The sequence below is a fragment of the Tauraco erythrolophus genome, chromosome 6 (genome assembly GCF_009769465.1).
Source record: "Tauraco erythrolophus isolate bTauEry1 chromosome 6, bTauEry1.pri, whole genome shotgun sequence".
Lineage (NCBI taxonomy): Eukaryota > Metazoa > Chordata > Aves > Musophagiformes > Musophagidae > Tauraco > Tauraco erythrolophus.
Window position 1 is genome coordinate 7,365,683 of NC_141470.1, and position 26,736 is coordinate 7,392,418.

At 41.4% G+C, this 26,736-nt stretch overlaps 1 protein-coding gene across 4 annotated transcripts in view; it reads left to right on the forward strand.

Annotated features, from left to right (window-relative positions):
• Positions 1-756: 756 nt before the first annotated feature.
• KMT5B (lysine methyltransferase 5B) overlaps positions 757-26,736 on the forward strand; it is a 31,997-nt gene continuing 6,017 nt past the window's right edge. The window contains exons 1-8 of one of the 4 annotated variants that reach the window (XM_086613242.1): positions 757-815; positions 8,427-8,669; positions 9,532-9,679; positions 19,611-19,776; positions 21,051-21,160; positions 23,102-23,268; positions 23,934-23,953; positions 24,123-24,259. In XM_086613242.1, the coding sequence (XP_086469368.1) occupies positions 8,510-8,669; positions 9,532-9,679; positions 19,611-19,776; positions 21,051-21,160; positions 23,102-23,268; positions 23,934-23,953; positions 24,123-24,259 (908 nt within the window). In that variant the 5' untranslated portion in view covers positions 757-815; positions 8,427-8,509. Of the gene's footprint in view, positions 816-8,426; positions 8,670-9,531; positions 9,680-19,610; positions 19,777-21,050; positions 21,161-23,101; positions 23,269-23,933; positions 23,954-24,122; positions 24,260-26,736 lie in introns of those variants that run through there. The other 3 variants (XM_086613244.1, XM_009978840.2, XM_086613243.1) reach the window with 3 other exon arrangements.

Here is a 26,736-nt window from a genome sequence, read left to right on the forward strand (position 1 = left end):
AGCGAGCGCCTCGCCGAACGGTGATGGGCGCTGCGGTCGGCGATGTCCCTCCTCCGCGGGCACGGCGCGAGGTTCGCGGGCCGTCGCTGCGCCGCCCGGTGTGAAGCGGCGGCTCGGGGAAGAGGCAGGGAGCGGCGCACGCTGCGTGGACAGGCGAGATCCGCTTCCGTTCGAGCGGTGTATCCTTCCGCGGCGGCGGGAGTAAGGCAGCCCTCGTTCGCGGTGTCCCTCCGCCGCCGGGAGCGCAGGGGCAGGCGGCGTTTCACCGGACGGGGCGCGGAGGTCGCGGGCTTCGCTGAGGGAAAGAAGAAACTTCAGAGCGCGGTACCTGGCGCAGCGGGCCGCCCGGCTTAGCGGGCCAGCGCAAAGAGGGCTCCCGGCAGAGAAGAAGGAAAAGGAGGAGGAAGTGGCGGCGACGGGGACGGTTGTCGCTGCCGCCCCGCGGGGTCTCCGTGAGGCAGCCGGGGGAACTCTTTCTCGCGGGGCTCGGCGGAGGGATCTCTAAGCGGCTACCCCCGTCGCCGCCCCCCTGCACCGCTCGCCCCTCGGCGCCGCCATCTTGGATTTTAATCCGCCATTTTTTTTCCTCCCCCCACTCGGAATTATTTTTTATCACTATCGCCGCTTTTTTTTTCCCCCCTCCCTAGTTTTCCTCCCCCCTCCGCCCCTCACTCGCTCAGTCCTCGCTTCCCCCCCCCCCCCCTCCCTCCCCTTTTTCCCCCCCTCGCTCTCTTCCCTTTGATGATTCATTTTCCCCCAGCGGCGGCTGGGGCAGCGCCGGCGCGGCGAGACCCAGCGCGGAGGGCGGCGGGGAGGTGAGTGAGTGAGTGTGTCTTTGAGGGGAGTCGCGGCTGCCGCGGGCCCCGCGAGCGGGGTGCCCCCTGTCAGCGGGCGGCGGGGCGGGGGCGCCGGGGCTGTGCCCCGCAGCGGGGGGGGCAGAACCGGGGGGCCGCTCTGGGGAGCGGGCGGGAGGGAGGGAGGGGGCGTGCGGGGCCGCGCCCGGCGCGCTGCCCCGCGGCCTGCCAGCTGCCCCCGCCGTGAGGGCCGGTCGCGGGGGCACCGTGCGCCGTCGCCGGCGTCGCCTCGGGCAGGGCGAGGGCGGCTTTGGGCGGCGCTGACAGGGTGGTCGGAGAGGGGGGCTCGGCGCCGCTCGGGGAGGGGGGCACCTGCAGGCGGGGCCGCCTCCCCGCCGCACCGGGGGCCGCGGGAGGTGGGGGCCGCGGCGGGGCCGGGGTTCGGCGGCGCCGGCGGGCGGCGGGCCCTAGAGGGCAGCACGGGGCTGGGGGCGGCGCCGCCCGGCCCGGCCCGGCCCCGCTCCGCTTCCGCCGCCCGCTCCCCCGGGCTCGGCGCTGGGTTCCGTGCGAGGAGTGCCAGCCGTGGGAGGCGTGGGCAGAGCCTGGGGGGAGCTGCCGGTTCCTTGGCGGCCCGCGGCACTGCTGGCGTTGGGGTCCGTGGTCCCGGCAGCACGGCTTTCCTCCGCGAGCCGTGACCGACGTTCTGCCCGATGTTCGTGCTGCTTGGCTTCCGTTAAGGTCTTGATCGAAACGCTTGATATATTGGTTTTGTGGGTTTTTGTTGGTTTGTTTTTTTTTTCCCCCACTGGGCAATGTGTGTTTTTAAGGAAGGGGTGAAACACGTCTTTATCCAGCATCTGTATCTGAAACTTTAAAGTCAAATTATCTTCGACACGGTGCTCTCTGAAAAAGTAAAGATGAGAGAGAGTATGTGGTGTTCTGGCGAGTTGTATCACAGGCAGTATGAAAATCTCAAGTATATAACTTGGTGTAGTTTTTCTGGTGGGTTGAATTCAGTGCAGGGCAACGTATATGAGATGGCTGTCTGGTCAGAGTGTTTAATAATGTAACTATAAATATATAGTGGGAGGTTTTAATCAATGAGGTTCAAACGTTATTACAGAATAGGTTCACACAATAAATTCACAGAGAGCCATGTCCCGTCCCGTTCCCGTTTCATCATCATGTACTCGGTAACAGGACTGAACAGGGCTCTTGAATGCCTGCTTTGCTCTGTTAGCACTATCCTGCTGCAGGACTACAATTCCCAGTATTCTTTTCACTTCAAACAGCGTTGGGCTTTATCGCGACAGACAGTTGCCCAAACTAAGTGTAAGCCATGACACTTCTGTGCTAAACAGTGACTCCAGAGCTGTGGTTCGATAGTGCAAAGCGTTTGGGAGCAGTCCCAGCTTAAGTGCTCCTGACCGCTTCCCTGACCGTGTCCCTCTGCCCTCCCATAACATCCTCTTCTACCGTGGTTCGAGCCAGCAAGGATCAGACTTCCCTGGTGACTCCCCTGACTTGGTCACTGCTTGGCTCTGCAGTTGTTTTGCTGGCACAGAGAGGATGGCATGGAAGTGGACACAAGCGGGCGAGGGGGCAGCAGGGCTGCTTTAGGCGTTACGCTGGTTTGGAGTCTTCATTGAACAAGCTGTTCGTGCCAGCCACGGTGGGGCTGCCCTGAACTGCTGGGTTCAGCTGAACCTGTGTAAGTCGTGTGGCTGAACTGTTACAACAGCTGGCACTATTCCTTCCCCTTCCAGTGGTCCTGCTCCTCCAGTACCGTGTTGTCTCTTGCTCTGGTGCCCGTTGGCACTTTGCTAAACCTACTCAGTACACTACGCTGGCAGAAAATTACCTGCTATCCCCCGTGTTGGGTTAGTGAGATGATATTGATTTACAGAGAGGTCCACTGAGCTCCAGAATTGGTGGAAACATTTGTGTGAATTGGTGAGGGTGAGGAAGGATGTTCTCCCTCTCCCAGAAGCAGTGAGCTTTTGGATTGTCTCTGTGAAAGTCTGCTGAACGCTGGAGTTGCTGCTGTGAGCTGGGGATTGTGCACCCTAAAGGGTGCTTTGCCCAGCCAGTTATTCAGCTTCACCCTGAGAGGGCGCCTAGTAGGGGAGGAGGAGAAGGGGCAGGAGCTGCTGAAGGCACTTCTGTATGTGTGTTCCCTCTCTGCTGCTCGTTTGTACTGGTACACTATTGGTTCTGCACCTGCATTAGTATCCAAATTGACACACAAAATCACGTGGCTGCAAAAGAGCTAGCACAAGAGGAAGTGGGAGTGCACAGGCTGACTATTCCTGAGGGACTGAAGCCTGGATTTGGGTAAGTTTTGGATCCATGTGTGACCTCACAAACCTGCGTTCTGGGGCTGTGGTTCTGCAGCAGTTTGAACTGACCCGAGTCAGTTTCAACACAGTCCTAGAGCCTCCCAGGTGCTGCCGTTAATCCATGTCCAGTTCTGCACTGCGCTTACTGTGAGAGCTAACGGTGAAAAGAAACATTCAAAAAGCAATTTTCTTTCTTTATTCCACCCCCTCCGGTGGGTTTTTATTTACTAAATCAGTTCATTCCAGGGACAAAGAAAGTCGAAAGTGGGTGTGAAATCAGGTGGCATTTGTAGGGGTGGGACTGAAGTAGCCCTTCCCAGGTAGCTTTTATCCTGCTGAGGAACCGCAGCCTCAACTCCAGAATCTTGGAAGTCCTGTGGGACCACCTGACCTTTCTTTAAGATACAATTTTGACTGCAGAGATTATGGGAAAGTATACTCCCAAATACCTTCTGTGGTTTCAAAAACGTCTGTTCCATGCTTGGTTTTGCTGTGTTTTAGTATAATCAGTAGTAATTTCTAGTGTAACATGCAACATTAGGTTCCTGTTTAAAGTGGCACTGTGCCTTGGCTTCACACCCTTTGCATGCCAGAAGCGCTCTGTGCCTCTCTTTCCTGTCTGGCTTAGTGATACTTGTCTGAGCTGTGAAAAACAGTAACCAAAATAAGTTTTGAGGCTGTTTTGAATGACCCCTTAGAGCTGTGCAAGTTTTCATTCAGCTTTCATTTTACTCAGTCTTTCAAGTTTTCTTAGAAACTTGAATACTTTTTAGGAATGGGTGGGATTTTTTGTTACCCAGATGAGGTGGCTGTAGTGAAATCGTCTGTAATCTGGTAATCCTATAGGAAAACCTGGTTGCTTAGTTTTGCTCTGCTTCCTAAATTCAAAGGTCTGTTGCTTTTTTTTTAGAGCTATCAGTAATGAAATGTATCTTTTCTCTTGATACTATTGATTTGTCCAGAAAAGCTGAGGCTTTGGTCCTTGGGTCTTTTGTTTTGGTTTTGTGTCCTATATTTGCTGTAGGCCACTGTCTTGTTGAGGAAGATTTTTTGCAGCTGTAGTTAATTAAAAAAAAACCAAACAAACAAACCAAAAAACCAAACCCAACAAACAAAACAAACTACAAAACCCAAAACTGGTTCTTAAAAATAAAATAATAAAATAATCAAGAAACTGTATTTTAGAACGAGATCCTTTGACTGCCTGTGTACTGGAGACCATGGGAAAGAGGAGGATGACCCTGCCTGCTGGGAAATGTCCTGATCCTAATGTCTTTGCTTGTGTCCTGGAGAGCGATGAACAAAATCCACTGTTTCTGTTCAGAAGCTGTCACTGTCCTTTAAGTAATAAATATTTATATGCAAAAACTGTGTTATGGAACACTAAAATAAATGACACTTGAATTTCCTATGGTTACTAATGCATGTGTTTGTATAGTTTAGGGTTTTATCGGTTTTGTGCAGCTTTTTGTCCCCCTCACAAGACTTTTCTGAATTGATAGATGTCACAGGTGAGAGCCCAAAACCTGGGAGGCTCAGACAGCTTTTGAGATCCGTTTTAACAGCCGTAGAATTTCTTTACTCACGTTCATAAGGATTTACTACACTTTCCGATATAAAAGGACTAAGGCTTTTCGTATGTGATACAAATCCGAATGGTACTGTTTAATCAGTCTGGCAAACACTTCCGGATAAACCTGGCTTTGTGAGTATCTTACGCGATGACAGCATTGATTGTGTTTGTGCTTCAGTTGTCGACTGGTGCTTCTGAATCTTACTGAGATGCAAATAATGCTCAGAAAGCGTGTTGATAGGTTTTGTAAATTTAGAACAAGGTAAATTAAACTCGAGTTTTCGTTTTTGAAAGTACCTTTGCAGTGAAATGCTAACTTTCTCAGTAAGAGGCACCAAGTGCGATTGATCTGTATTTTGACATTTGAGGAAATGTGTCTGTAAAAGTACTGTAATAGAATTATGATTACAATGCCTTTTATAAAGAGTAGTGATATAAGTCATAAAGGATTAAACCAGCAATGTGGATGATCACACTGTAATAAAAAAGGTCCCTTGAAAGCTGTAATTGTGCTGGTAAACTTAGCAGTGAAGTCACGAGTGATCCATGCATGGTGTTGTATTATTTGATAGCAGAGCCCTTTAGCAGGAATTTCTAAGTTTGTGGAGGTGTGAGTATATTCCATTTTTTTCTTCAATAGGAAGATGGTGTTCATCTCTTCCTTTTCTCCCTCTGTTCTTACAGGGCTTGTCAGCATGAGTGTGATGTAGAAAGTGCTGACAGCAAATCGCATCTGAAGATGTATTAAAGATCACATGGTGGTGATGAGTGGGGCATCTCTTGCTCTGTTTAGGTGATCTTCTGGTATTAGGAGCTGTGATGTTCACTGGGAAAGGAATCCCGTCTGTTGGTTCTGGCGTTTGATGCCACCTCTCGGAAGCAGTGTTTGTGTATCGGGGAAGGAATAGAGGCTGGAGAAGCACACTTGCAGTCTTGAAGTTTGTCATTTGACTGATATTAGACAATAAAAGGCAGCAGTAGATAGACACAAAGGTTTTCTGGCTCATTAGGCTTCTGGACTCAAATAAATAATGATTTTTCACAAGAATGTTTGCTGGGCTTCACTAAATAACTTTCGATTTTGCTTGGGGAGGACTTCTGTTGCCATCTATAGCCATATATTTTGCAGCAAAAGAAAGAATTTTTCCCAGTGCTTAGTCTGGTTCGAGTATTTTTCCTTGGCCATATTCCTTCCTACCTTTGCCATTGTGCTTTCCTTGTCATCGCTGTATTTATGAGGCAGAAATGTCTTTGCACAGATAGTGCTCACCCTCCCAGACCCGTCTGATGAAAGATCATTGTCCTCCTTTGTGCAGAGTGCGCCTTTTTCCAGCTGAAAGCATAGCTGCTGTACCTGTGAGTTGTCAGAAATGCTACCATACGGAATGGTTTTGCTCCAGATAACCGGTTGCATACCAGTATTCATCTGCAACTGGGCTTCCTGGCAGGCTTCATTTACCTGTGCTGCTCTCCAGCTGTAGCACACCACCTGGTGCAGAGACCAAGGCTGGGTTTAGTGGGAGCCTTTAACCTAGTTACTGTTTGTGTGCTTTTTATTGCCAGTGTTACAAAAATGGGAATAGGGTTTAATTAGAGTGTATAGAGCTGTAAAATGAATTAATGAAGAAGCAGAGGGGAAAGCTGAAGAGTGAGTTTGTCGGTAAGTGTTTACATGATAGTGCAGATCTTCACAGGGGAGCTGTCTGCTGAAAGAAGTTCAGGTGGGATGCTTAACATCCAGCCCCACTTGGGGTTTGGGGTTTTTTTGTTGGTTTGGTTTTTTTTTTTCCCCCTTTTTAAATGTATGTTATCAGACAAGCTCTATGAAGGAAAAAAAAAAGCCTAGTGTTGTCTAGTACAGGTTTAGCTGCAAGATTTCAAAGGGTGGTTTGTTTTTTTTTTGGAGGTACTATGTAAAAATGTCCAGTTCTGTGTATAGCTAAACACAATGAATAGGGTTTTCCCTGGCAAAAGTTAAGTATCTGGTTTGTTTTCCGAAGGCTGTATCTGGTAACTTCCTAAAAATTTTGTCAGTATGCAGAGCGACTTTTGCATTCTGTTAGTGAAACTGTTTGGTTCCATCTCTGTTGGAGAGCTATGTTAAGCTCCGGTAAAATAGACATCTAATATTTTTTTAAAAAACAAACAAACAAAAACTCTTGAGGTCAAAGCCAATTCCTTCCTTCACTGGCTGCAAGAAAATTCCTTGTCCACTGGAATTGTCTCAGCTCTTTTTCCTTATGAGGCAGTAGTTCAGCCAGCTTTTCCTCAGTATGATTCTGTTACAGTTTGTTCATAATCTTACTATCCTTATGTGACAATTTGTAAAAGGTTCCAAACCCTCTAGATTTCTGGATGATTGTTCTAGTAAGATGTTTTAGCCAATGTATCTGTTAAGTCACTTGTCTCTACTAGTAGTTTTTCCTCTAGTACCTCAATCCTCTGAATCTTTCGAAGTAACTTTGTTACTAATCATCTGGCCATAAATATTTCTGTAGCTTTAAGTAGCTGAATCACGGAAGTGTCTAACAGAAATACCTGTTTTGCTACTCTTAACTGATTGAAAATAGAATTTCTACAACAGACACTATTTCAAAACATCTATTACTTTGTTGCAAAGTTCTTCTGCCGGATTGGAATGCCTGTTACATGAGGCCTGTTATCTGCTGTGGGCAGAGCATTAACGGTCTTTTTTTTAATAACAGTAAAAAGAAAAGGCACAATTTATTTCTTTATGAGGAAGCAATTGGGAGGAGGATGGATTAAAACCAAGGAGATGAATTGCTAATGCATAAATGCAATTGTAAAATAATTGTGTAAATCAGTGTTGGATTTTTTCCTGCAAGTTGAACAGAGTGAGACACAACTGTGTACAAAAGCATTACTAGCGTTTTGTAATTATTTATGTAAAAGGCATTGAGGCTGCAGACAAAAGCCAGCATGGGCTTTCCTGGCCATATATGTGCTGTAAAATTTCAACTCTGCTTGTGACTGCACTTACTACTGCCCCATTGAGCCAGATTTGTCATGACTTATTTTTTGTCACATGGATCAGTAAAAATAGTAGCCTGGGTCCTCTAGATCATCATTGAGGGTTTTTTGAACTCTGATTTTTAAAGAAAGATTAAACGTCTTTCACCTGCCCCATTCGAAAAATGTTGTCAGTTTTCTGGTGGGAGTTTTTTGTGTGTTTTTTTTAAACTGTGTTTGTCTTTAGTTCTTGGAGGATACTTGTATGATGTAATTCTTTGCTGTAGAGTTCCAAACAGGTTACAGATTTTGTTAGGAAACGTAATTTTAATTGGATATGTATTTGAAAATACTCCAATTTTAGAGTCACATAGCTGTGTGTGTATTTATAAATCTGTATGTATGCCTATATAAATGCATTGGTATATATGCGTGTGTAGTCCATCTCTTAAAATTGAGTTGTCTGTAGCAATTTATCAGCTTCAGAATTCCGACTTGCCTTTCAGATATGGTTGTAAGTTGTAGGAAAGGACTTCACCTGTGGATATCTGTCTTTGCAACAGTTCCCTGTACGAGTGCTAGTTAACTGCTTTTCTTTCTCCCAAATGCAAATGTAGATCACCATCTTTCCTCCACACGCCCCTCTCCCCCCCTTGTTTTTGTTTTGGAATTTTCTTTTTGTTAAAAATCTGTGTCTTCAAAACAGTTTCCCAGTAAGTTCTAATCATGTTTATGTCTTGCTTCCAGTAGGAATTGGAACTGAAATTATTCATCCGCTTCTCCGAGCCTTTTGAAAAGTGACTAAATGCAACTGAGTCAGATTGTCTGTGGGAATGAAGTGGCTGGGAGAATCCAAGAACATGGTGGTGAATGGCAGGAGAAGTGGAAGCAAGTCGTCTAATGAGCATGCGCAGAATCAGACCAAACTGCAGCACGCAGGAAAGGAGAATCCAAAGACGGGCAAAAATGGAGTTGAGAGAAGATCAAGCAGATGTATGTACATGTTTATGCAGCTTCGTTGTATGTGATTCCTCTACCAGTTTGCAAGTCAGGCTTCTGTCTTGTCTTAATTCATGAAGGAGGTCTGCATTCAGCACACAGCTATGATCAGAAGTATTAATGATGTTTCTGTTTGTTGGCTGTATTAACTCACTTCAGGAATATAGATCTCTGCCGATCAGTTTAAAACTCAAGTGAGAATAACTGAAGGTAAATTAATTTTGAACTGGTGTAAGTACAAAATACGTGTTTGGCACTAAGTGAGAACTAGTGTGATTGGAAGTGGATAACATAATTTGAATTGCTAGCCCAACTTTTAGTGGCTGCATATGTAGAATTAAACCCCACGTTGAATGAAGTCACGTGTGTCAATAGTCATTATGAAGCAGTTTTAAGGATCATGGATTTTTATTTTCGCTATTGGTCTGGGATGGAGGACTAAAGACAAATTCAGAGTAAATCCTTTATTTTGAGATTTTGGGACAATCAGGTTTGAAATTTCTGCAGCTTCATCATGTTTATAGGTCAGAAGTTCTAGAGGCAGGCATGACTGAACTGTGTAGTCTGGAAGGATGCTTGTAGTTGGGGAGGGAAGGAGAAAAGGAAACCAAAATTAATTAAGACACCTATAAAATATATTCTAAAATACTTTCTCCATTGGCGGCCACATAAATGAACAAAAGCAAGAGTGAAAAATTAACTGTGCTTCTGCTTCTTCAGATATTTTATCATCTGCCTTAATTGTTGTGGTTTGTTTTTTTTTTTTTGTCTCCAGCCTGGGCCGTCTGTCCCCAAGCATAGCTGGGCATTGTAGCATTCTTTAAATGACATCTAATTTATGCTTTCTTGTTTGCAGGTAGCGGTGCTTCAGGATTTGAGGGTCAGAGTCGTTATGTGCCTTCCTCTGGAATGTCTGCCAAGGAACTGTGTGAAAACGATGACCTAGCAACTAGTTTGGTTCTTGATCCCTATTTAGGTTTTCAGACACACAAAATGAATACTAGGTAACTTGTCTTTATTTTTCTAGAAAAGATTTGATCATCTTAGTTGATGTAATCAGAGCAAGCTCTGGAATTTCTCGCATGTTCTTGAAAATGTGAAAAAATCAGTTTGTTATTAGCTTCCACCTTTAAAATGGTGTTGCATGTGAGACTGGAACTTGGAGCTCTGTAGCAGTGTGCGTTCATAGTGCTATAACAGGTCTTTCTATCAGCCCTCATGTGTGTTTATGCTGTAGAACAGGTTGTTAATAGACACTGTTTGCTAGCTTAAGCAGTTAACTATCATAAGTTTTAAACCAGTAGTTATTTGAAATACTTCAAAGGCAGAAGTTAGTGTTTGGGGACTTCTCTGTTTTTCGTGTGCCTGGGTGCTTTTTTTTTTTCTTTTTTCCTCTCCTTACTCTTATGACATCACAAGAAAGATGTAGTTCCTGAGCACTTCAGTGTTGGTGCCACTTGAAGTTAAGTTCTTGCAGATCCAGGCTGAAAGGATGCTACTCAGACGTGACATAAGTACAGAAGATAAATTAATGTGCACTCTGGAAACTTGCGTACCAGAATCGCACGTGCTTTTGCACTGTTACACACCTGTCTGAATACTTCTGGTCTAAATTCAGTGTGGTCTGAGGGTCTAGTTGTTGCATGCTTCTTCCTGTTTTACAGACATCCCTGTGATTATAAGTATATTCTGTAGATACCTGTTAAGCTTTCATTTGCATACAAGATTTGCTGTGTTTGCTTAATGGAAAATCTATATATAAATGAGAAGTTTCTAAGGACAGGAGTCGTGTGCTTATTACTCTACAGTAACGAGAGCTAGGCTTTCCAGGCAGCACATCATGGGAAGCAGGCTGCTCAACCCTTCAGGCTGTTGCTGTGGCTGTTTCTGAAAAACAGTTTACCTGTGCAGCACAGTCACATAATCAGAGTATCAGTTAAGTAGATTTTTGTATGTGTGTAACAGGCTGATTGCTTCAAAAATGACTGCTAGATTAATTGGTGTTGTCACATAACATAAATGGTTGCTGGTGAGTTGTACATGAACTTGCAGCAGTGTGGTCCTAGTGACTGTAAGGATTTACTCCAAAGAGATTTTTCCTTTCTGCTGGAGAGTGTAACATCCATCTTTGAGGAATGCTTGACTTCTTCCTGTTCTCTCCATGCTATTGTTTACAATAGCACTTTGTGCCCAAAGCAGTGTCTAGGTAGATAGTCTTCCAGTTCAGTTCGGAGTGTCTTTGTATTTCCAGCAGTTAATTGAGCTAAATATATATGCTTAAAAGACTTTTTTGGTTGTTGCATGGATGGTAATCTACAGGTTATGCACATGTAGTTAATTCTTATGCTTTTTGCTAAGGAAATTCATTGTTTGATAGTTGAAGAAGCTGCTTTCATAAATGTTGTTTTCTGCTGATATGTTTTCAACACCCAAAATGTTTTTTGATTCAAATCAATAATCAAAAAAGTTACACAAAGGCTATAATCCTGTATTTCTTCCTTTCTCAGACTTGGGAGAACAGTTACAGGCAGTCTTCAAGGACAATAGTTAATAATCTTGGAGCACTAAGGGAAATACTTAGGTGAGACTTACAAGTTTACCAGAAACATGTCATCTTGCCTCCTTCGTAATGTCTTGTTGAGAGAGTTTTTGTTGTTGCAATGAACTAAAATAAAGGCATCAGTATAGTTCTTGTTTGTCTTTCTGGTACAGTGGAGACATCTGCTTGTTATTGTAGCTGTGATGTGTAGATCATCTTCCTTCTATCTAGTAAGCTGTAGTCTTTCTAGAACTCCTGAGACTTGCTGTTGTATGGCTTTGAGGGGAAGTGGGGGGAAAGTAAACATGAAAAGGCCAGGATGTTTTTGAAATAGGAGATGTCAGTACCCAGATACATGGTTGTAGTAGAAGTTAAGATGTACAGCTTACGTTTGGGCATCTGCTGCTTCAGTGTGGTGAAGTCATGTTAGTTACATAGTTCGAGTATTGAGGTGTGCTTGAAATAAAATGGTCATTTGTGATGGCAAGCAAATGCTTCCTGTTCCCTTGTTCTGATTTGTTTGAAGACATCCTGTGGAAGTGACTGTACCAGCATTCTGCTTTGCGGTTGGAAGCGTGAGAGGTTTGTATTTTTGCAACTAGTAGGCCAGCGTGAGTTGATGACCACGTACTGACGCTGTACTCTACCTTTACCTCTGGAAGCCAAGTCTGTATTTTTGTATGTGTAAATGTCTTCTATATAAGCTCTGGACTTCATTAATTCCTTTAGTGGAAGAGTTTGTAAAGACCTCTTGTTTTGCACAGAGTATATTGATTAAAAAAAAAAAAAAGACTTCATAAAAATCTAGTAAAACATCTATATTTTTGTTGGAACATCTTTGTTTTCTTTATACTGAATTAGTGATCTTATAGTACAGTGGTGACAAGAACATGATTGTTATTTTTCTTTATTTTTATGGCCCCTAGAAAAAAAAAAGTCCTGCAATTCCTGAATATGCTCCGTCTTGGGAATTGGACTATTGGCTCCGTAAGTTGTCAAGTCAGTAATGTCTGAAAGAGCTGAAGATTAGTTCTCAAAAGATTACGACTGGATCCCCCAATGCGTTTGTCCAGTGTTCGTTGGAAGTATCTTGTCACCAGGGATTGGATAAACAGCATAAACTTTGGCTCTGGAAATGTGTTCAGTGGCTTTACCCAAAAGTAACTTCTTTCCATCCTCTTGGATTTCCAAGAGAAAGCAGGTTGTTTTCAGAGCTTCTGTCCCTCTTTACACAGGCCCTTTGGTCACTCTTTCATCAAACCGGTAGCTCTTATCTCAACAAAAGAACAGGTTAGCTGTTAATAAAAAAACTCTCAGATATGTTAGGAAGTACAGTCTTGTAAAGTATAACTGTTCTAAGAGGTTTCGTTGCTTCTTGTACAAATCCTGTTATATCAGACTTTTTTTTTTTTTTGAACAAAGGCTATCCTGGCAGTAAGATTTACTTAGTCTTGCATGCCTGTCCTTTTTGTAAAAACAAAACTGATTTTGCAAGCTATTGCTTCCTGGGTTGAAGATTGTCTAATATTAGAGATTAAAACTGACACTTGTAAAAAGCCAGGTGAATTCTTGCTTATCTTGTCATTTCTTATTTTTAGATGCTTTTCTCTAGCCTGAGCACTGGATCTTGAAGTTGCATACCTTAAAGGCTAATCCACTCTTCACTGTCTTGCATACAGATGCGTAGATATTTAAATTTTAAGCTAGGTTCCTGATCATAGTGCTGCTGTTAACGGTCACTGTTGTTTCCTGGTTCCCTAAAACTCCAGCGTCATGCTAGGGAATGCTGAGAAAAGTTGCAGTGTCTTTCTACGTTTGCAAGTGATTTAGGAAGTCAAATGCATTGCAGTCTGTTTTAGGAGAATCTAGGGCTGTTTCCTAATGCCATATTGCTGCTTTCAGTGAAGTTATCAACTGGTGTGTGGTATGGGTGTTTTGTCTGATAACGTGAGATTAAAGGACCAAGCTTTAGGAATTGCCATGTTTTCCAGAGCAAACATGGAGTGTTTTGAGGACGATGTAGAGGAAGCTGCTTTTTCTCAACGCTGCACCAAGAGCAGTTGCTGGCCTTGGTGTAAACCGTCAGTCATTCCTAAACTTGACAGTGTCCCTTAGAGTCACCGTTGAGCAATAAAGAAAGAAAAGGCAAAGCAGTTCCATACCACTTGCATTCATGGATCTATGCTGAATCTCTTCGGTGCTCGTTAGCTCATTTCAATGTAATAATTAAAAGGCTCAGTATTCATCTTGAACAGGGTGTGGAGGTACAAGTCGTGTGGCTTCTGCTAAATAAGGTTACGTGGCCGTATAGTTCAACTTCAGTGTTGTGGCACTGTGGAGGTACTGGATTAGAGGAACACAGCTCTTTGGTAGTGGCACCCTGTTTCAAAATGAAGCTTTTATATTGCTCAGACCTCAGTGTCTGTGTACTTTCTGAAACTGTTGTGTTCGACTTTTGTGTAAAATCTGCTTTCTCTTTTTTTTTTTATTTTTGCTGATAAATTAATTGAAGAAAGTTCTTTAGCTTGCTTCTAGTTGTCTTCCTTCACTGTGTGTAGTCACACACTGGTTACATTGAACTAACTGTTTTTCTGCTGCTGAATGTTTTTGGATTAAAAAAAAAAAATCACAAAAACAAACCCCACCCCTAACAACCAAACCAACACCCGCCACCTTACTGTTACACAGGGTTTTTTTCTAGTTCCACCTTTAACTTCAATAAAAAGTATTACACCTCCAAAAGAGAGAGTGGCTTGCATCCAGTAGTCAGGGTAACTGGTGAATTAAATTTACCGTGTGGAGTGTCAGAATAGGAATGAAGGAAAATATTGGGACTTTTTTTGTGTCCCCCATTTTTATTTAAAAAAAGCATTTATTTACTAACCATATTAAAGAGAATGAAATTAAGTGGTGGTTAGGATTTTCTCTACTTCTGTTCTAGGCTGTATTGGAGTTTTGACCGCACTGATGTGTATATAGTTTCAGTTCAAGAAATTTAATTAATATGAATTACTTTCTTCATTAAAAATGCCGTTAGGAACTTCGGCCTTTAAAGAATGTGGGTTTTTTTTCCAGTTAACAACACTGGAGAGTAAACACAGAACAAGCTGATTTTTGTATAACTAGCTTTTAATTAAGACACTCATACTACAGGGTTGGGGGGAGGGTTGTCAAAATGACTAGATAAATTGTTTCCATTTATTATATGATTTTCAACTCTTCTTGTGCTGTCTTGAATGGTTAACAGCCTTGTAGTTTTAGCTGTTGTGCTGAATCTCTGGTATTAGATGGGTAGTAATTTGCTGTCTTTCCATAGCCACTTAAATAAAAGTCTCATCCAGGCAAAGTGCCTGTTGTTAAGAGGCTAATGGGATGCTGTTTTGATAAAATTCACTCTTCTTGATGTACCCTAGTCAGAAGCTAAGAAAAAGGTTTAGAAGTATAACTCTTTATCATGCACTAGTGGAGTTCCGTACTGGATCTCTTGCAGGATCAATTTATCCTTTTTGTTCAAACTCACTGCTCTCAGTGACTAAGAGTGAGCAAGGTACTGTGCTTCTGAACTTACCAGAAACTCTCCTTTAACTTCCTTTATAGGCAAGCATCTCACTGACCTTTGGCTTTATACCTTGGAGTTTCAAGATTCTTTAAGTGTTCTCGAGGTAAGAGAAACATGAGAGAGAGAAAGAGCTTTGCTTCCTCAAGCCATTTTCCTACGTCTTCCTTGTTGAGACCACCTCAATTTGCCCTTAACTGGGATGAGATCATCTTGTTCTGATTTTGAAATTGCTATAGCGATAGCTTTTTTGGATCTTGTTGACTAGGGAAGACCAAATATTTCCTAGCGAAGTGTGAAAAGTTTCTATTCTGCAGCTTGTCAGGAAGAAGGGCTGTTATTATTTCTTCAAAGATACTGTGATAGCTGACTTTTTCATTCTTAGCTGAATTTTAACAACTGACTGTTTCGTGGCAGGCTCCACGTTCTGTGAGACCTGACCCATGAAGCTGTTTGTAGGGTGGCTCAAGGAGTCTGTGCCTGTGCCAGATTCAAACACCAGAGTGTCTTATTCAGTTTCTTTGATGCAGTCTAATAAAGGTACTGTTCATAGGAGCAAATCAGAAGTTGGGATAAACAGTTCTGGGTTGTCTGGTTTGTTTTGTTGGTTTTCTTGTGCTCTATCTCTCTTTCTCTTCTTTGAACTATTCTCCTATTTTACTGACACTTAAAAGCCAATTTCTTTGGTGTGCATGCTCTCTCCCCCCCCAACCCAGCCATGGGGTCTTTTCAGGCTTTCTTCATGGTGGTGCTAAGAAACCGTCACGTATACTCTTCCAGCAGATATGTAGATTATTTTTGTTTAATGTCATGTGTAAGTAGGGAAGCTCTGTAACACCAAAATGATAGCATTTAAGTTAAATGATAGCATTTAAGGTTGCTTCTCAAAACCGATTGACGTTTTGGTAGATAGTGCTCGGAAAGACTAATGAATAGAGTGCTATTTCACGACACTCCTGAGACAAGTAAAGTGTCTATCAGCAGACCCTCAAATTCTTAAGGAACACTTGCCTGCTAGGCTTTCTTGGTATATTGGCTTCTTCAGTGTCTCAAGTCAGAAGGTACCATTTAAGGTGTGTATGGATATATACTTGTGAAAGTCCCGAAGCTTTCATGAGGAGTCTGGATTGTAGATTCTGGATTAGTTCTTAACTTTATGTGCTCTCAGTGTGGTTGACGTGCTGTTGAGCTGTGAGCAACTCACTCAGGTTCAGTGTGCAAAGTGTCGTTCTGTTTCATGGGTTTGGGAACCCTTGAGGTGAAATGCTCTACATCATGATATTGGTTTCCGGCATCTTTCTATGTACTTGTGGATGCTTCTTGTTTGGATTCTTGTTTATCTTTTCTCATTATCTCTGTCTTGTCACCATGTAAAAAAATATCAGTACGATGTTTTGATAGAGGTGCTGCAGGAGGCCTTTGCTGTTAATTTTTGAACACTTGGGTGCTGAGAGTCCGGTTCTTTGAAAAGCTCAATTCCTGTTTCAAGTGCCTGGCATACAGTGTGACATTCATCTGGCCTTTTAATATTTTGGAGTTTTTACCATCTGTTCACCCCGTTCCTGTTTCCAGCCTTCTCTTTGGCCTTTTCAAGACTTGGGCATACACCAGCTGTTGTACTTGTAGGAATGATGCTACATGAGTTTCTGCGAGACATTTAAAGGAACTCCACCAGCAGTGTGGAATGCCTGAGACAGAACCTGTAGAAACACCTGCTGGATTTGATCCATGGAAGTATGCAGGTGACTTTAAGGATTGGGGCCAAGTTCTGAGCTACCTACTATAGCTACTCAACTAGGCATCTAGTCAGCCTCTGAGAATGGTATGTTGTGAAAGACGTGAAATATAAACATCACTTCGGGGCTATGAGATGTGCTTCTGATTGCTAGAAAATGTAGGATGTTGATTCTTTTTCTGTAGGTCTTGAGAGCCACTGTTTAGGCTTCGCATCTGCCCTCCTCTTTTTTTTTTTTTTCTTTTTTTGTCTTCCCCCCACTGGTGGTTGAGTAGGGATACTGCTTTCTTTAGCTAGCCTAGACCAAGCTGCTTCTTGATGATAAAAAATATGGTTATGTCCGTCAGCACATACGTTGCCTGTCTTGGGTGCTAATGCAATTTTCAATGTGGTGGTTTTTCCACCTGTCGTTGCTCCTGCAGGTCACTTAGCTAAAAAAACCCAATCCATTTCAACATAAAACATAAAATGTAAGAGAGAGAGCAATCATTCATTTAACTCAGCAAGAACAGACATAGCTGAAGACCAATTTTAACTGCAAATCCTGTGGCTTTTCCTCCTGTAATGTTTTCAGATAAAGATGTAAACAAAATATTTGTGCATATTGGGTGCGTTGTACTTCTCATGATCTAAGTACAGTTGGACCCTTATTGGGAAAACCTGTTTGTGATGGAAACTGAAAACGAGAGCAAGTCCTATTCTGAAACTAGTCAGGTTCGGTTCAAGCTATATAATATTAAATTACCTTAATGTCTGAGGAAGCTCTGTGAGTTATGACTATCAAATCTGGGAGAAGTCTTTCTGGTTTTGGGAGAACTGGGAGATATTCTTGTATCTGGCTGTTTAGTCAAGGGAGACTTTGTGCTACAGAACAAAAATAATTAATGATCATGTCATCTGTAGTCTGAAAGGAGTTTTCTTCCATGATGAGGTCTCAGCAGCTTGTTAGGTAGTTAACTTTTTGGGTGCGATGGGATTCATATCAAGTTCTTTATGGAAGAATATTTGAAACTTCTTGGCACAGCACATACTACAGTTCTAAGTGGGCATCTACTTCTTGACTGATTCTTGCTGCCTTCTTGGGTGTTACCCCAGCCAGAAGGAAATTTATTTACTGTCGTCTCAGAACTACCTACTGTATCTTCTCTGAAAACTCAAGAGATTTATGCTGATAATTCTTGCCGTATGCAAAAAGATCTTAAAGATTGCTTAGTCTTTATAGTACAAGGAAGTTTTTCAGCTGGACAATGCAGGGAAGATGTGTAAAAGCAGTAGCATGTAACACTGATAACATGCACTGCTGCTGGAATGATGCTGCTGATAGGAGATCTTTCTTTATATACAGCATTTTACTTCTAATGAAGGAAATTGAATCCTCATCATTATGAGTTATTTCTGGTTAAGCTCTTACTATTTTACAAGCTGAAATAAAATCGGGATGTGCAACACCTAAGGTATTTTGTTTCCTTCATACAAGCTGCGTAGAAGAAGCAAACCTTATTTGGTCATCTGAAAAGAAGTTACATGCAACATTCAGTGGTCAGAGACGAGGATAAACCAAGTGATACTGTTATTTAAAAACCAGGGTTTCAGTGAGGGAGTTGGTGAGGTTTCCTTCCACCAACTTCAAGAATTTATTTCCCCTTGTTTACTTTTGTCATCAGATATGGACTTCGTTTGGTAAGTAAGAGGAAATAAAATCAGCATGGTAGGACACTTCAAGCAACAAGTAATGGGACTTAGTCCTATGGATTTAATCAAAAGCCCTTAGCTTGTTTAACTTCTGTCATATGCTGTGTAAGCAAAAGATGTGAGTTGTAAAAGGAGCTGCAGAAAACTGTTTTTCATGACCCTAGAAAACTTTTATCTTTGTGAAGAGTCCCCTGGGGTGTGTCATACACTTGGAAGTGTGTACACACCCCATCTCTGCCCAAAGCAGAGCAGATATGGATATGTGCTCGGTCAAAGGCAATTTATAGAGATTCAACACAATCTCTAATGAAGTTCTGCTTTCTCTTGATGGTTTTGCAGCTCAAAAATGGAGCTCTTGCTTCTTGCAGTCAGATAGATTTTTCCTGTAACCAGGTTTTTCCTGTTGAAGGACAGTTTTTCTTAAATCTCAAGCTTTGGATAGAAGGCAGAATTCTCTGCTAATGTGCAGGGGCTTATTTTTATATTTTATCTACCCATGATTTTCAGCTTGCTGTTTCTCGTAGCCAGTATTTTGGAGAAAAGCTCTTACAATGGCACTAACTGGTGGAACTTCAATCTTCCACAGATGTAGTGTCTATACTGTATGTTACTATTTATGGATACTTCTTTTGTAGTCATTAAGAGGTGTGATTTCACTGAATGCACGTGTTAAGTTTGCAATCCACATAAACACATATAGTGGATTTGTCACTATAATAAGGCTTTGAGGTGGGTATAAGCTGATTTGAGATCGCTCTTCAAGATAGTTGCACGTTTTTTCTGTTTCGAGGTTTTGTACTCAGGTCTTTTCAGTTGTGCTAATTGTTTGCTCCCTACTTAAAAAACTTAATGTAGTATGTGAGATTGTAGAGGGCTTAAATTTAAGATCACACACCGCCCACACCCCTCCTCACAACCTGACTACAAAAGCCAGAACTGTGCATAGAACCCTTGATACCAGTGTTAACTAGGAAACTTACAGCATCCAGTTTATTTGCTAGACATTTATGCACGTGCACTTTTAATGAGAGTGAACTTAATGGGAAAGTAAAGGCAGTAACACTTTTATTACACTAGTTCTTTAGCTGCTTTGTTCCAGGTGATAGATGTTGAAAATAGTAAAGTGTTATTCTGTGATGGTTAATTTTACCAGAGGTTTGTTTTATAAGTAAATTGTGCTTCTTGGCAGAATGGAGAGTTTCGACGTTCCAAGTGTTACGCTTGGCTTTACCTTACCTCTGCCATTACCTCAGGAAACAAGGGCCTGTGGTTTGAGTACGTAACGATGGGTTTCTTGATGCTAGGAGTTAATTATTTATATGGTTAGCAGAAGAACTCCGTACTGCAAGCAACTGTGAGGAAGAACCGAGAATGAATAACAGTGGACTGGAATAGCTTTATTCTTTATTTCAGATTTCGACCTATTAAAGGAAGGCAAGAAGAACTAAAAGAGGTGATTGAACGTTTTAAGAAAGATGAGCACTTAGAAAAAGCCTTCAAGTCCTTGACGTCAGGTGACTGGGCCCGGCACTATTTTCTTAACAAGAACAAAATGCAGGAAAGGTTGTTCAAGGAACATGTAGGTGTATTTGTAATTAATGTGCTTTTTGAGATGGTTGAAAGGCTAAGAAAATGTAAAAATTTCTTAGGAATGTAGCAGTAGTAAAGGAAAGTAATCCAACTGCTCTTTGTTATTTGTTTCATTGCTTTTTAACAGAAACTTCCTTTGTTTTTTAAAACCCAGCGAGCTTCCCTCCCTTCCTTTTTTTTTTGAGTTAACTTACCATTGTCTTTTATTTAATAGACATGTAGAAAGGAAAACACATTTGCCTCTTTTGCCATTGGCTTAAATCATAAGCAGAAGAGAGAAGACCTACTTCTGGGAGACAAGAGTTTCAGGACTTCTTTCATGCTTTGGAAGGGTTCTCCCCACCCCCTTCTTCCTCTGCCTTTTTGTTTGTTTGTTTTGTGTTTGTTTTTTTATTTTTTACTTACACCTATTGTAAACGAAATTGTGTGACAAAGAAAAGGAAAAGGGAGAAGCTTTTCTGCCTCAAAATACCTCAGTTATTTTGGGTGTAGGGGCTTTATGTGGGAGCATTATTCCTCTTCCTCCAGGACACCCCAAATCCATTTTGTATATAGCATAAAGGCTATTGGCTCTAAAAGTTGCAAGGAAATCACAGAATTTTTTTTTGCTCTAAAAAAACCCACCAACTCCTCCTGGAATGAGTGAATTGTTTTCAGATACAATCAAAACAATTTGGCCTACTTTTAAGTGCATCAAACCTAGTAATGTAGAAAAAAGTAGGCAGCAAATTCTGCTTTCCCAAAGTGTTTTTGAGTAATAGAACCACACTTTAGCTAAAAGGAATTGATCCAGCAATGCCTGAATTCAGTATCTAGATTTGTCATGGAAGTAATATCTTTTTCAGAACTGGAAAGAGTAAAATCGAATCCTGTAGATTGTTAGGTCTCCATGGTTCTTAAAGATCTGAGAAGAACTCTTGAATGCAACTACTCAGTGACTTTAAGAAGAAATTATGCATTTTCACTGGTTAGGCCAATTTTTTTACCATTCAGGGAATCTTTAATTTTTTTAAACTCTTTGGACAGTCAGGTTCTCCACGTGAGGGTTCCTGCAAATCACTCTGAAGAAATAAGATTAATGTAATGCGTAGAGCTAAAATTTGTAATCAGAAATGCATTTCAGCAAACAATAGCCCATTGCAATATCCATTTTTTGGTGTGTTTTTTTTTGTGCATTTTACTGACTTTCATTATTTATATATGAAGTTCCTCACTGCTTTTGTTTTGCTTGTAACAGAAAAGTTCTGTTTTCTTTCCTTGCAGGTATTTATTTATTTACGAATGTTTGCAACTGACAGTGGCTTTGAGATACTGCCTTGTAATCGGTATTCTTCTGAGCAAAATGGAGCCAAAATTGTTGCAACGAAAGAATGGTGAGGAATATGGTTGACTGTTGCATTCTATTTCTGTCAATTATTTTGAAAGATTCTAAAAAAGATATCAAAAAAGTATGATTTGGAATTAAAACTGCAACCAGTGAAATATGAAGTTTTGTATTTTTACTTACAAGTTAAATTTGATGTCTGTTTTTGCTAAGTACTTAACACACAATACAGCATCTGTAAGACATTCCTTTGTCTATTTGGATGTAGCCATACAGTTTCCAGTTTACAAGGGTTTTTTATCTTGTCTTCAGTCAGATAATTATTTTCCTCTAATGGTGAGTTGTTGGCCTCCTGTGAGAAACACAACCATGTCAACACACGTATTATGACGGATTTGTTATACAACAAATAATTGTGGGGGAAATTAGTTTTTCACCTTTGTGAAACTGAGGGGTGTTACTTGCATATTTTGATTGTGCAAGATAAATCTCTCCTGGAATCTCAAAGTTGGAACCCCAGTGTATTTCCCCATCTCGTTTTGGCACGTCTGAGTTGCATTATAAGCCTATCTGTGGCAGCACTAGCAGATCCCTGGGTTAATTCAGATTTTAGAAAAAATTTTCCCCTTCCTTCCCCCTCTCCCCCCCCTACAATTTGTATTTGTTTTGCTTGGTGGCAGTGCATATTCATAACAGCACGTGTGAGATGATGATATGTGCAGGCTAGGATCGAGTGGCTAGACGCTATGCTCACGGCATACCAAGTAAGCGTGCTGTTAGCATTGGGCTATGGCCTCAGCGAGTAGGAGAGCAACCTTTGAGAAGGTTGAGGTCAGTTTCTAGCTTCTCATGACTGTAGCTGGAGGTTCCTCAATCATGATATAATCAGTATTTTTTGGAGGTTGTTTTTTTTCAGTTTGAATTCTCCCCTTTGACTGAGTCTTTGAGGTGGAAGTTTTGTGTTTAGGTGTGTTGAAAGCGCTTTAACTTTTCATGCTCAAAATCTTGAGTGGCCTGAGAAGAGAGCAAGACAGGAGGGCTGCTTCATAACCCTGTCAATATCTGGAAAACTATCAAGACTCAGAACTGATAGAGTTCTCAGCACTGTCTATGAAAGGAGAATTTTGCTCTTAGAAGGCTTGGCAGAAGGCTTGGCTTCTAGTTTGTGTCCTTTATGTGTATTTAATAACTCCATATTCATCTGTGTCAAAGTAATCTGGCCGAAATTTGGATTGGCCACTCTGAAGACCAGTAGAAACAATGCCCTTGGAAGATAATGGAAATTGTGCAGTTCTTCCTAGGCTGAGTATTCACTGCCTCTGACCTGCTATGTTTATCATGGCAGATTGCTTTCTACATGAAGGCATCCTGGTTTTGTTGGGTTTTTTTGTTCGTCTGCTCTGATGTGGCCTTTTTGAAGGACCAGCTTGTTGCTGAAGAACTACTTGTGAGAGAGGAAAACATCTTGTGTGAATTCTGGCCCTTTTTGAGTCAATACTGAGCCTTTTTTAAGAAGCCATGGAGTTCTAAGCATCTTCACTATGCTGTGTTTTCCTGGCCAAAGGAAGAAGTATAGGAAATGCAAACAAGAGCAGCTGGAGGAAGTCAAAATGTATTAAGTCCTGATGGAGAGAGAGTGTGCACAAATGAAAAAAATCTTGCTTTTGGTTTTAACAGCTGTAGAAGCTGAAGTAATCAAGTCTTTCAATCTCTTGCTTGCAGTCTCAGGAAATTGTAGAAACAAGGGTGGTAATGTCTGTCAGAATGGATGTAATTGATTCTATATAGTGGCATAAAAACATTTATTTCATAAGTCTTAAACAGTCTATTTAGTGTAATATTCTGTCTCTTACTGAATTAAAACATGAGGTTTATGGAGGTCGAGAAGTGGTTTACAAAACACTTCCTGTTATGGACCTCTTTTTTGGTGAAATTACTTTGTACTTTTTGCATGTGTATTCTTAATTCTGCTACTCTTTTTACACTAAAGGAAACGAAATGATAAAATAGAATTACTTGTCGGCTGTATTGCTGAGCTATCAGAAATGGAAGAAAACATGCTGCTGAGACATGGGGAAAATGACTTCAGTGTCATGTATTCCACACGGAAAAACTGTGCACAACTGTGGCTTGGTCCTGCTGCATTTATCAATCATGGTGAGTAATAAGCATGGAAGCATGTTAAAGAACATAAGCAGTTCTACTCAGAAGTGTTGTTACATGTGAGCTGAACAACACGGGACCTTAGAGGAAGTGTCTGAATCTGACATACTGGATTACTGTAGGACAAAATCCTGTTTGGATTTTCCCAGGTCAGAGCTGATCAGCTGTGAACTGGGAAACTGACAGAAGGCTCTAGGAAGTGATGCCTTATTCCTTCACAGAGACTGTGGAACTGGCGGCTAAGTTAGTGGAGCATATTGTGGGTTACCTTGAATCCTTTGTGAACTTAAGTCAACCGTAATGTATTTTTTAGGTGAACTTCTTATGCCTTCTTTAACCTTTTGCACGGAATTGTAATTGATTCTGTTGCATTTGTATGCTGAAGGAAAAGCAGGTAGGATTTGAGAGAAATCCTGTTACCTTAAAGAAGAGGGAAACTGAACGCTTGTGGTAGCATAGGACAGAGCTCAGAAACCAAACTATATCAAAATAGGTATCTTGATGTATAGCTTTGTGCAATACTGACATAACTCCCAGTATTTAGTTGGGATTCTAGAGTTATTGAAGTCAGAGTGAATCCTTACTTTAGATATCTACAACTATTCATGTTTCAGGTCTTATCAACAGTTAATTGACTTTATCTTTTGGACCTTTTTCAGATTGCAGACCTAACTGTAAGGTAAGCAAGAAATTAAAAGTATATAAATAAAGCACCCTGCTTTTTTTTTTTTCTCCCCTTTGTCCCTGCACCTTTTCCTCCCCAACTGCTTTACTTTTTTTTCTTATTCAGATACTGTTCAACTTTAATGATTAACCTCCCCCCCTCCTTCTGTCGTCTCCTTCCCCAGTTTGTATCAACGGGCAGAGATACAGCATGTGTGAAAGCTCTAAGAGATATTGAACCTGGAGAAGAAATATCTTGTTACTATGGAGATGGGTTTTTTGGAGAAAATAACGAATACTGCGAATGTTACACCTGTGAAAGGTATGCATCAATGTAAATAAGTTTCAAATGGAACTGGGCATATTCATGATACATCTTATGGAACTGAAAGTCCTTGATGATGAGTACACAGATTTTTCAACACATTATAATTACTTCCTAGCTATTCGTTTTAGCCAGTGTTATATGTTGTTACTGAATTGGTCATGTTTCCTGAGAACCTCCTGCATTCTGTTTTTATTCTCTGTTCTGGAGATAGCCCAAAATGAGAATAACAAAAAAGTGTAGATTCTTAAAAATATTTCCACTTGATAAAGTAGAATTGGAAGGAAAAACAGTTGTAGCTTCTACGAGACCATTGGCAACTGATTCCCCACTTTAACTCTCTTTGCACTAGAAAAAGCGAATTTCATTAGCGTTCTCTATGTTGACTTGAAGTTCTCTTCTGGTGGGAATTGTCAAAGTAGTTTTCACCCCATGTTATTAGAACTTGGGGGTTTGCATATTCAAAAGATCTACTGGTTTAGACAGAACTTGCCTATATCTGACCATTGCACAGTAGCAGCAAAGTTGTTGTTATATTTGTTTTTCACCTGTGCTGTCCCAACCTAGTTTCTTCACAAAACCAGTTGAAAGAATTTCATAGTTGGTTTTTGCCATGTTGAAACTTCTGCCTACTGTGAGCGTGGAGACTCAACATCGTTTGTGAGAGCTTCACCTAGTTCCAAGAGGAATGACACAGAACCTATAACATTTCTGTTACTGTTTGACCTAACTATAGAGAGAAAAAAAAACCTCTAAAAGACAAAATAGTAATCATATTGAAAAATAGCTTAGTGCACCTACATATAAATAGTTTAATAATCCTACCTTCATTTTTACTAGCTATTTTGGTCAGTAACAATTCAAGGGAAAACCTTCTGGTGTGGACCTGCCGGCTCATATGACGTTTGTAGATAGGCCCAAGTGAAGGGTACAGTCTCTGATATTATCTAGAGAGCTGCTAGTGAAAACGTACTCCAGTCCTGGGAATTGTTTAGTATTGAACACCTCTGCTATGAAGACAGGCTGAGAGAGTTGGGCTGTTCAGCCTGGAGAAAAGAAGGCTCCGGGGTGATCTTATAGCAGCTTTCCAGTACCTAAAGGGGGCCTACAGGAAAGCTGAGGAGGGACTTTTTACAAGGGCATGTAGTGATACGACAAAGGGTAATGGCTTTAAACTGAAAGAGGGGAGATTTCAATTAGATATAAGGAAGAAATTTTTCACTCAGAGGGTGGTGAGGCAGTGGAACAGGTTGTCCAGAGAAGTTGTAGATGCCCCATCCCTGGAAGTGTTCAAGGCCAGGTTGGATGAGGCTTTGAGCAACTTGGTGTAGTGGAGGGCTTCCCCGCCCATGGCAGAGGGGTTGGAACTAGATGATCTTAGAGGTCCCTTCCAACCCTAACCATTCTATGGTTCTATGATTCTATGAATAAACGAGCACTATGATTGTTCTTTCCTTGTTACTTGGAGTGGTGTGTTTATTTTTGCTCAGGTTCCTTTGATTGTTGGTTTTAATGTGATAGAGACATACTTTCAGGAAAAACCGATTTTATGTGTCTGGACATTTTCACTAAATTGTCATCTTCATATTTTAAGTACATGAAAATGTTATATTTTAAAGCTAATGTTTAGGTAATTCTGACTTCAGGAATCTGTTTTTCAGTCACAAGGCTGCGTTTCATATCTCTCATATTTGATTGCTGTATTTAGGGGAGTTGAGCAAAGAAAAATGAGTTCTTACCAACATTGATGAGGCAACTGTCGCTTTGTATATCACAACAAAAATCATCTTTGGGTGACCAAATTTTGGATATGCTGTAGAGGGTGTTGACTTGCAGTGTTAAAAAGCTAGACTTCTAAGGTCTGTGGGCTGCGTTTGGGAGCTGTGGGAAGGTTGGCACCGTACAATTTTTTTTTTTTCAAGCCTGCAAGAGTCATCACCAAGAAAATTTGCATGTCCTCTTTTTAGTTGAGCCTACTGCTCATGCTGACTAACAGAGACAACTGAGCACCAAAGGCAACATGTCAGAAGACAGTTGTGGTTGTTTATAGCACCGTTACTTTCGGATCTGAAGTGGCTGTCACTTGTGCTAAGTTCAGGCTGGGGTCTTAAGCTGCCTGTAATTTGCAGAATTCAAAATAATGCAGAAAGAATATTCCACATCAAACAAATACCAGTTAATTTGAGAACAAGTTTTGTGTCTGCATTATAATTAACTTTTTGGAGGTTGACATCCCATCTGATCTTTTTGGTGCACGTTTGGTTAAATTTTGTAGATTTCCTTCCAGTACAACACACTGGAATCCAAACTGGAGTTGTCTTCAGTAATTCTGTGAAGTGAAAGCATACTGGATTATTAAAGAGTATCGGAGGAATCCTAGTAGTAGTGGTTAAAGTGCAAGTACAGGAATTCTAAATCTTCATCCTTTTCTGTGATTACTTTAAGAGAAAAAGAAGTTCTAAGTTTGCTCAGCC